The sequence below is a fragment of the Bison bison genome, unplaced genomic scaffold (genome assembly GCF_000754665.1).
Source record: "Bison bison bison isolate TAMUID 2011002044 unplaced genomic scaffold, Bison_UMD1.0 scf7180017864372, whole genome shotgun sequence".
Taxonomy (NCBI): domain Eukaryota; kingdom Metazoa; phylum Chordata; class Mammalia; order Artiodactyla; family Bovidae; genus Bison; species Bison bison.
In genome coordinates this window covers 3,005,668-3,017,038 of record NW_011494944.1, presented here as the reverse complement: position 1 = coordinate 3,017,038, position 11,371 = coordinate 3,005,668, and the positions used below count along the sequence as shown (strand labels likewise).

The 11,371-nt window shown below is 34.9% G+C and overlaps 1 protein-coding gene across 3 annotated transcripts in view; it reads right to left on the bottom strand.

The window, feature by feature from the left end:
- PCDH15 (protocadherin-related 15) overlaps positions 1-11,371 on the bottom strand; it is a 1,053,047-nt gene that overhangs the window by 23,915 nt on the left and 1,017,761 nt on the right. For 2 of the 3 annotated variants that reach the window (XM_010856569.1, XM_010856571.1), the window contains exons 30-32: positions 8,951-9,169; positions 6,523-6,531; positions 5,053-5,205 (exon numbers count right to left, since the gene is read on the bottom strand). In XM_010856569.1, coding sequence (XP_010854871.1) covers positions 5,053-5,205; positions 6,523-6,531; positions 8,951-9,169 — 381 coding nt within the window. The remainder of the gene's footprint in view (positions 1-5,052; positions 5,206-6,522; positions 6,532-8,950; positions 9,170-11,371) is intronic. The other variant, XM_010856570.1, reaches the window with a different exon arrangement.

The window sequence follows — 11,371 nt, the reverse complement described above, 5'->3', positions numbered from 1 at the left end:
GAGGAGGAGGAGGGGGAGGACAAGGAGGAGGAGGGGGAGGAGAGGTTTTTGGTGGATGGGGAAGATTTTCAAAAATGTCCTTTTTGGTTTCAAAAGTCATCAAACAAGTAGGTGTCTCTCTGCTAAGGAACTCAGAATTTAAAATGCAAGGCATTGAAGGAGAAAGTTCCAAGGAACAGTCAGCAGGAGAAACAACAACATTAGGTTCTGATTTGAGTCCCACAGTCCTTGAAACAGTTGGCAAAGTGGAGAGAGAGCAGTGAGACCAAGGAGAGGAAAGCGAAGAGTCTGAAGGTAGAGACTGCAACTGCTCCATTCCTTTTATAGTCGGTGATTCACTTTCCCCTGTTTCCTCTTTTTCTGTTACATCTGCATCTTCGACTGTAAGCAAGGGACTACTGTTACCTCTTTCGTTTGGATTGGTTCCAGTGCTTTCATTTTCAGCTTTTTGCCTGTTGCTTTGCCACTGCTTTAGAGCTATGGTTTCTGATCTATCAGGAAGTTCCCACATTGGTCTCCTAGGTAAGCAGGTTGGGCGATTCCATATCCTCTGAATCTTTTCTCTTGGGCCCCTCAGAAACTCATTCTTGGCTTGTGTTTTGGGTAAAAATGACTTAACAAAATCTGTTCTTAGTAAAAAGTCTGAATGTGTTGATCTTTGATCTGTGTATTCCTTGTAAATGGTACTGTGGGCATTTAAGGCATCCTCACCAGACATCAGTGTGAAATCTCTTGCAGACCTGGGCCAGCTGTTCTTAAGAGATCCATCTACGTGAGTCTGCTTGTGAGCCTCAACAGTACGGGAAGAAAAGCGCTGATGTTTCCTGTCTTCTGAGACTGATTTATTTTCCCTGCTTTGTTGGAAATGGTAGAGAAGGAAAAGACTTGAAAGAAAAGAAGATAATGAAATGTAAGGAAACAGGTAGTGAAATAGCTTTCATGAGAAAGATGATTTTATGGTTCTCATTACTACTTCAAAATATAAAAGGCCAAATAACACTAATCTACTGAAGCAAGCCATTACTTTGATGTTTCTGTTCTCAAAAAGTCAGGCCAGGAAGAGCTAGAGAGCTGGGAGTAGCATGAAAAAGTTTCATTTAAAAAAAAATGTGTCAATCCACACACTGATTTTCTTTCTCTCTTTCTTTTTTTAGTTAGTTTGATACAGTGAAGTTTCCATGACCACACATAACAGTTCTCTCAAGTATAAATCACAAGTTTCCAAGTTACAGAACAACATGTTGGGCAGTGGCTTTATATCCTTTGCCTTGGTTAAGAATGATCAGAATTGACTGTTTTAAGGAATGGAACCTTAGCTGTATCTGATTCAGTACCTGCTCATTATCTCTTATCTTAGTAATTCTGTCCTGGAGTTAAAAGTACTCTCCTATATGAGATAAAGCTTGCAAGAGAATACAGAAAGATGTTCTGCTCTCCAGATTAAGAGAATTAGTCTCCAGACAGATGGGACGGTTTCTCTCACAGAGTTCTAAATCACAATTGAAAAATTGTATTTAAGAATCTTGACAGAGATTATTTTCTTCCATTTTAATTTTATGCTTAATGATTCAAAAAGCACTATAAATATTACAAATAAGAAGGGAGACTTTTGGATTTCTTTTGAACATGATACAGATCAAATTTTAGGCCACACTTTAATGAAAACATATACTATTATAGTGATAGTTTTGATATCACTGAAAGACTTGCTCAGACATGGTCACTGAATTATAGTGACTGTGAGTCATAAATAAAATGGAATAAGTCAAAGAGCACAAATAAGTGCCTCCAATGAGAGCACTGGGACCCTTCTCCCAGAAAGACAGGGAGACTTGGGGTTTTAAATAGTCTTTCATTCAACTTTGCTTCTCAAGCTCAGAGTAACCAATTCATTTTTATCATCATTTAATATTTACGCACATAGTATAGATGAAATCAAAGTAATTTTTAATTAAAATGTAAAAGCTACATTGAAAAATCAGGATGAAAGGTGAGACAATATAATGATATATAATTATTGTGTCATTTGGCAAAAATGCAAACTGCAAGAGAGAATTCTCACAGGTGGTCAGGATCTCCTGAATAATTCAGAAAGTGGAGACAACTTGGATTAAACAAACAGCAACTGCTTTTCAAAATCACAAAAAGTAGTCTTTAAAAATCTGGTTGACATATAGCAGTTGTTTCTGTGTAAATACATTCTTGGATTTATTTTTCTTGGAAAGAACTATCTATTCAATGATACCACCTCATTTTTGATGGAAAGATATCCATAAATATTTTTAATAAAAACAAAGAGAATTTTTAAACTTTTCTTCATAAGCAGACATACTATCACTGGGAATACATTTAAACTCATGCAATTTCAAGATATAAAGAAGGAATGTAGTATAGAAAATATAACTTTCTTTTTAAAAGTAAACGTACAGTAAAAGATGAAGATTACTGTATATAGAGCAAAACAGCACTTAGTCTATTCTATTGCATCTTTATTTTTTCTAATGCCCTTGTATTAGAATGATATTATTTACTTACTTATGCCTATGTATCCACAGGTGAGAAAGAGAAAACATGTGATAGAAAAAAAAAGTTTTAACTATAGTTAAATTGAGATGGTTATGAAAATATTAACAAGAATATGCTTTATACTTAATACTCATATCAAAAGAGAAGATGTATGTGTCATATTTTTATTTATTAATATGACTAATTTTAATAATGCTTTAGATAAAATCATATGACATTGATTTGGTTGTCTTATGACATAAAATTACATCTAGCTATCTATTGGGTTGGTTGAAAAGTTCATTTGGTTTTTTCCATAACATCCTATGGAAAAATCCAAATGGATTTTTTGCCCAGCCCAATATCTCCTATATACAGTTAAATTCACCTCTATTAAACATGCTACTGCTACTGCTAAGTCACTTCAGTCGTGTCTGACTCTGTGCGACCCCATAGATGGCAGCCCACCAGGGCTCCCCCGTCCCTGGGATTCTCCAGGCAAGAACACTGGAGTGAGTTGCCATTTCCTTCTCCAATGTTAAACATGGGTGATTCTATTAAACATGGGTGACTTCAATTCTAAAACGGAATTTTAAAAATGAGATTCTAAGAATTGCTTCTATGTCTGAAGTGAACAATTTGTCCACATTGATTTATAAAGAAGACATAAGTCTCATTTAGAAGGAATATGACTTCTACAGAGTTAATATTCAGTCTACACTAAGTTGTTAATTATTTGTGAAACTTTTTTTTTCCAAGGTACCCTTTGTCTTTTTAAAAAATAGTTGATTATAATTCATTTGAAGATAGCTTATTTTATAGTAGTTTATGACTAGAATTTTTGCAAAAAGTTTTTGAATAGATAATTTAAACATTTTTCAAAGACCATTAAACATGTAAAACGTAAAAACTTCAACAAACAGAAATAGGAATTGCAAAATCCTCTACTATCTATTACAATTTTTCAAATAAAAATAGTCCCTAAGCGTTGCTATTTGAAAATTATCACCACCTCACTGACTGATTCCCGGTGATGTTATAGTATTCCTGCTTTTGTTAAATAGAAATTAGTATATAACCCTTGCTAATTTCAAATAAAGCACATTCAACTTTACACATAAATCTTTTTTTAGTTTTGAACGTGTTTAGAATCAAATCTTATTGGCTCAATTCCAACATTCACCAATAATTGAAAAAGAAACCATCATTCCAACTTATACAAAAGGAAAAAAAAATATTTAAAACATTGATCCTATATTATTACTCCAGAAGTAGCATGTGAGGCATTAAGTTCTGTTAAATTCAACTTTAGCATTCAGTTTTAGTATTTTAAAAACTATTTTCAATATAACCTATATAATAGTTAATAATATTGATACATAGGTTTTCATACAATTTTCCCATTAAAAGATAAATTTCATAATTTTTGAGGCTTGCTTTATTCCTACTAGTAAATGCTACAAATGTAACACAGTAGAATTTGTTTTAGTCCCTCAATTCCACCAAATTTCAGTTAATAATAGTTTTCCTGGATTTAATTTAGTCATATTCAAAATTTTATAATATCCTTGGTTGTTTTGCATTTCATGTTGATATATCTTGAATTTTTTTTTAAAATATGGACAAGTTGCTGCTGCTGCTGCTGCTGCTGCTAAGTCGCTTCAGTCGTATCCAACTCTGTGCGACCCTATGGACAGCAGCCCTTCAGGCTCCACTGTCCACAGGATTCTCCAGGCAAGAATATTGGAGTAGGTTGCCATTTCCTTCTCCCAATATAGTCAAGTTAAATATCTTCAAAAGGAATCAGGTTTGAGGTAGCATCATTAAAGACACTATAAAGCCATAAAATCTTTTAGGAATAATTTAAATAATTTAAATTATTAGGAATAATTTTTCAAAATGATGATTTAATATTGATTAGCAATTGCAAATAGTCCAGGAGAAATACTGTTATAACAGCATTCTCATTTGAGAGAAATATAATGAAAAGAATATTCCTAAGTTATTATATATGTGATATTAATTATTTTCATTCAGATTTTAATTCTATTTTATACCATCTTAAAATAGTATCTTAGAAAAGTCTATTATTTTAGACCATAGAGTGGACTTTTGATTACCAAACAGGAGTCGGCTTTTGGTACCAAACCAGGAATTACTATTTTATGACTGTGCTTTATTTTCCTCATTTTTTATGAGAAAAATATTTTCATAATTTTTAATTTGGGGGAAAATCCTTGATTCTGAAGATTTAGAAATTAAATATAATGCTCAAGCTACTCATCTGCAAATGTCTCCTCAAACTGAAAACTTCTTTCCTGTTACTCAGTTTTTATTATTATTATTAATGTTCTTTTGTTAGTTTTTTGGTTATTACTCTCCAATTGAACTTTCTTAGGTCTTCATCTTAACAGTTTTATGTTAAAAAATGTAATAAACAAAATAGGCTGTAAGCAGTATTTCCACATCAAGTTGAAATTTAATACTCACCACACAGCATCCATCAAAACCCGTTTATTTCTAGAAGTCCCTGAAAGGTCTACTTACATCGTGCTGTCCCCGAGTTCTTCATAGAGATGAGCACCGGGAGGCGGCGGCGGTGGCGGGGGCATGGCCACTGGTGTCGGGGCTGGCGCTGCTGGTTTAGCCGCAGGCAGGGCGGACTGGATTCGAGCTGTCTTGGTGCACTCAGCTTGGCGTCTTTGGTAAAGTAAGGAGGTTTTGTAAGACTCATTTTAGAAATCATATATTTATCAATAGGCTACCTTTCAATAATAAAGTCCAGTTATCAGAGGAACTCAAAATTTTTTACACAAATATTTGAACTTACTAAGTAATAAAATTATAAAAGCGTTCCTACAGAGTATCATTTACTTAAACCCCCTTCTCCTTAGTTCTTTAAAATGTTTAGTCCTTGAAAAATGGTAAATTCAGTAGAAAAATTTGCAAATTAAGTTAAATGGTAATATTAAATGGAGAAGGAAAAATATTTATAACATGTGATTTATAATTGGTGGTTGTTTAATGGATGTCTTTCATAATAAGGCATGTAAAAGATACATATACATGCTAAGTTATTTTAATTGTGTCGAACTCTTTGCGACCCTCTGGACAATAGCCTGCCTGGTTCCTCTGTCCATGGGATTCTCCAGGCAAGAATACTGGAGTGAGTTGCCATGTTCTTCTCTAGGGGATTTTCCTGACCAGGGAATGAGCCCAGGTTTCTTATGTCTCCTTCATTGTCGGGTGGGTTCTTTACCACTAGCTCTGCTTAGGAGCCCATAGAAGATATACAATCGGCTTTTATTATTGGTCTTCCATCTATTTAAAGAAAAGTTATTTTGTTTAAAAATTATTTTAAACCCATTTTAGATACTACAGGTACTGTGTAGAGGTGCATGTTTAGGAGAGATCTGGTTAGCTTTTATTTTCTTTGGATTCCAAGGAATGCCTGTGATTCTTGCATTAGAGCAAGGCTGCTCTTTTTGACTTTCCTGGATACTGATGTTAATTCTTGCCTCAAAACCGAAATCCCAAAGGGTGGCGGATATCAGGGCAAACTTTTTCCCATTTCTTCCTCTTGTATCCATTTGTCTAATACTAGTTTAATTCTATATACATAAACCGCAAGGGCTTCTCTGGTGGCTCAGACAGTAAAGAATCTGCCTAAATGTGGGAAACCTGGGTTCGACCCCTGGGTTGGGAAGATCCACTGGAGGAGAGCATGGCAACCAACTCCAGTATTCTTGCCTGGAGAACCCCCATGGACTGAGGAACTTGGCAGGCTATAGTCCACAGGGTCACAGAGAGTCGGACATGACTGAGCAACTAGGCACACACACACAGACACAAACCAAAGGACGTGCAACTAAAAACTAGTTCAGATATAAAATACAAATATGAAGTAGAGAAATAATACCTGGTTCTGGGCAGGCTGACTACTTTATTAGCATTATCTGTTTTTTTTCTTTTCATATCACATAAAATCATATGCAACATATTAGTAATTATACTTACACTTTAAACCTGTTTGGGAAAGCAAATGAATAGGAAAAAATGAATAAGAAAAAAAGAGAAAGCTACATGAGAAACACTGCATTCATAATATTTTAACATCTGAATTAATCTAAATTATGAATAATTTATGGGTTAAACTCATAATAACACAGACTTAATGACATTGTAGGATAATTAAGTCTTTCAATTCAGAAAGTGAAAATGGTAAGCACTTTATTATTACTGTCACCGTCCTACAAGCTGTTAAAACATTTATTGCAGGAAAACAAAGAAACTAGTTAGAATAGGAAACACTGGATTAAAACATGCATATGTGAGTTTTTCCTCTGATAGAGAAATGGAATATTAAAGATGCTCTGATCTTTATAACTGGCATTTTGGTTTACTATGCTTGAAGACTATTAAAGAAATGGAGTCAGGCAGCAAGCCCCAGTTATACTTGTCCTCACTTTGAAGCTGAAGCTAGAATTGGAAGGTGACAAGCTTGGATACTAAATTTATGACACTTTCACATTTGACTCATAGTTTTCCATCCACAGCAAATTTCAAAGAAACATCTTAAAATGAAAGAATTATCATTCATTCCAATCTATTTATAAGCAGAAAATGAAGGTTCAAAAGTTAGATTTTAAAATAATAGAATTTTACTTTATAACACGTTTACTTTTGTTAATCTACAAAAAGAGTAACCAAAATTTACTCTTAGATTGTCAAGCTGATTACTGAATTAAAAACCAATAAATTAGCTTTAAAATATTTAAATATTAAGGATTTTAATATTTTGTTAAAATTCAGACTATTTAGCATAACATCCAGGATGCTTCAGTTTTGATCACTGCCTTCTGTGCCAAGTAAAAGAAGTTTTCTCACTTATTTTAAAGCTAGCAGGATATAATAAATCTCCTTTCAGAAATAGTTGGATGAAAAAGTAACTGTGATACAGACATATTTAACATGAAGATTAATATTGGATTGATAGTTTAATAATCTAAAAATGTGTCCATTATTGTTTGTGTACAAGCTTTAGATTTGGCATATCAGCTTATTTAAGCACATACTGAACTCCAATATGTCAACCTAAATGTTATATTTGCAATTTCTCATTGCTTTTGTGACAGAAAATATTCCTATAGTATGTTGATGCACAGTACACTCTTCAACTTTCAAGTTGGAATTACCTTACTTTATTTAATTTAATAGAAAATCCTCATTGTTAGAGAACAAAGATAACAGTTTAAGATTATGGAAGGACTTTTTTAGTCCTTTCCCTGTAGGTATTTTAAATGATGAGTAGCCATTCTGCCATTACTTGTTACGTCAAGTAATTTATATGATTTATGATTCCTGTCTGTTAATTATTTTCATTTTGTGGCACCCTCAGGGCTACCTCTCTTCTTAACCTATTCCACAGTTTGTTGTTGTTGTCGTTTTTTAGCACTTATCATCAATAGTTGCTGCTGCTGCTAAGTCGCTTCAGTCGTGTCCAACTCTGTACGACCCCATAGACGGCAGCCCACCAGGCTCCCCCATCCCTGGGATTCTCCAGGCAAGAACACTGGAGTGGGTTGTCATTTCCTTCTCCAATGTGAAAGTGAAAAGTGAAAGTGAAGTCGCTCAGTTGTGCCCGACTCTTAGCGACCCCATGGACTGCAGCCCACCAGGCTCCTCGGTCCATGGGATTTTGCAGGCAAGAGTGCTGGAGTGGGTTGCCATTGCCTTCTCCATCATCAATAGGGATATACTTAAAAAGCACAGCCCTCTATCACAAAGTTCCCCATATCTAGTATCAAATTTAAAAAATTGCTTGCTAGACTATTTTAAATATAGATGTTTAAATTAGCTAAAATTTACTTGACTACTGTAAAGACCCTAAACAAGAAAAAATAGATATTTTAAATGAATGTATTTGTCTATAGGGACTAGAAAAATGTAAGATTTGTACAGCTATAATATAATGTTAGACTCTATCAAGGCTACCCAAGAAAGATGAAATCATATGGGAAATTATATATGCTGTGCTATGATTTTTTCAAACTGTAATATCTGCATAGGGATAAGTTTGACAGTATGGATAAAGACCTAGCCTAACCTTCCTTTGCAACTGTGGTATCTGTATATGACATTCCACTACTTTTCTTCCCAAAGCTCTTAACCTGATGAAGAGCATAAATGAAACCATAGGAGGTAACCTCATATTCCTGGCAGATAAGAATATTTTAGCACAGGAACACTGAGAAATCTGTGAAAAATATATTTAAAGTTTGTAGTTTTCCCTTAAAGGAAGGTTATTTGGCACAAGAAAAATACCACACTCCCAGAATGTTTGCACCATGAATATTTTACAACTGCAATGCTATTTTACCAGAGGCAAGTTTTTGATATGCCTTCTTGAGGAGCTGTCCGTATTTCAGCAAGTATCAATACTTACTGTCTGTAGCTGACCAAAACCACCAAGATGGCAGGAATACAGCAGAGGATGATGATGAAGGCCAGAGCCAGGAGCGCCCCTTCGGTATAGCCGAGACTTTCTCCTCGCTTTTTAATGCTGGTCACTGCCTCTGGAGTCCGGATCTCCAGAATGCGTCCTCCTTCCCCATAATATGGTTGAAAGTCTTTATTGATATCAAGCAGTTTGCCATCTAAAAATCTTTATTGTTAGATAAACAGTAAAATCAATATTAACAGAAAAGGCCTTTTAGTAAACAAAATATTTTTGGTAATCTCTTTTAATATTTTGTTTAATTATAACATAAGCTGAGTCAGAAATCTTATTATGAATAAGAAAAGTGTATATAAAAAACAAGAGCAGTAGAGTAACAGTTCTATGTGCACATATCAAACATACTTATAACAATGACCGTTACTATGCTTATAGACTTAGCAAAAGTAACCATGTTATTGAAATTTATATCACTATGTTGAGATTATTTAGAGTAAGTTATTCAGGTGGGATAAAATATAAATTCTAAATTATATGGTACAATTTAAAAATAGCTTCCTGCATTTTGTTTCTGTGGTTCTCAAAATAATTCTGTAAAATAGAACCTTAATACTGATTTACTGCAGACCACAAAGTTACAAAGTTATGGAAACTAATCTGAGATACCAAACCAAGTCTTCATAGTATTTAATTAGGTTTCACCAGACCACCCTAAATGTCGACACTCTCAAATCTCAAACCAAAATACTTTTATGGGAAAGAATGAACAAATTAAAAGGTTTTCTTCTGCCTAGAAAAAGAATACTAAATAAATGATGCAGGCAGTAAATCAGTACACTCAGGATGATAAGAATTGGTGGTTCATTTATCTAGTGCGTGCCGGCAAAGTCCTTGTCTGACTCTGCGACCCAGGCTCTTCCACCTGTGGGATTCTCCAGGCCAGAATACTGGAGTGGGTTGCCATGCCCTCCTCCAGGGGATCTTCCTAACCCAGGGATAGAACCCTCATCTCTATGTGTCCTACACTGGCAGGCAGGTTCTTTACCCACTAGCGCCACCTGGGAAGCCCAATTTATCTAGTAGTTCTTGTAAAACGTTTCTTTAAATAATGTGTTTCCAACTACGAGTATTGTGTTGGGGAGAAGAATTAAGGAATAATTGTTACTTAATTTAATTAGACTGAACAATTTTTTCACATATTTTATGCTGTAATTAGCAGGCATTTTTTTTTAAAGATTCCTCTGCTGCTGCTGCTAAGTTGCTTCAGTCGTGTCCGACTCTGTGCGACCCCATAGATGGCAGCCCACCAGGCTCCCCCGTCCCTGGGATTCTCCAGGCCAGAACACTGGAGTGGGTTGCCATTTCCTTCTCCAATGCAGGAAAGTGAAAAGTGAAAGTGAAGTCGCCAGTCCTGTCCAACTCTTAGCGACCCCATGGACTGCAGCCTACCAGGCTCCTCCATCCATGGGATTTTCCAGGCAAGAATCCTGAACCCTCCTCCCTCCTCCCTCCCCATACCATCCCTTTGGGTCATCCCAGTGCACCAGCCCCAAGCATCCAGTATCGTGTATCGAACCTGGACTGGCGACTTGTTTCATATATGATATTATACATGTTTCACTTCTATCCATAAAAAATGAAATGTCCTACTACAGAAAATAGAAAAGCAAAATAGTTCAAAAAGCAAAATTACTCAAATGCCCATAATGCAAAGATAATAGCTGCTAATATTTTGCACACTACTCTTTTTTTTTGCTATTAATAAACATTTTTATATATTTGTAATTACACAGCACATACAAAGTGAAAACATCATGTTAAAAACATGTTTTAATATAAAATACTGATGTGAAAAATACAAAGAAATGTGAAAGAAAGATTTAAATGGCTCAAAATTTCACCATCAAATAGTAACTGAAGATTGCTATCCTTGTGCATTTTACAGGCTATTTCTTCCCTTTTGATACATTTTATTCTAATTTTCCAAGTGACTGCGCTGACTTTAAATCTAGTTAAACATGCTGTTCATAGCTTCTTTACAGAAAAAAAAAAAAAAAAAGATGCCTGATATCAGATAGGAATCCTTGGATAGTTTATTAATCTTTCAATTTAGGAAATCAAGGCTCCAAAATCACTGCAGATGGTGACTGCAGCCATGAAATTAAAAGACCCTTACTCCTTGGAAGAAAAGTTATGACCAACCTAGATAGCATATTGAAAAACAGACACATTACTTTGCCAACAAAGGTCCATTTAGTCTACGGTTTTTCCAGTGGTCATGTATGGATGTGAGAATTGGACTGTGAAGAAAGCTGAGCGCTGAAGAATTGATGCTTTTGAACTGTGGTGTTGGAGAAGACTCTTGAGAGTCCCTTGGACTGCAAAGAGATCCAACCAGTCCATTCTAAA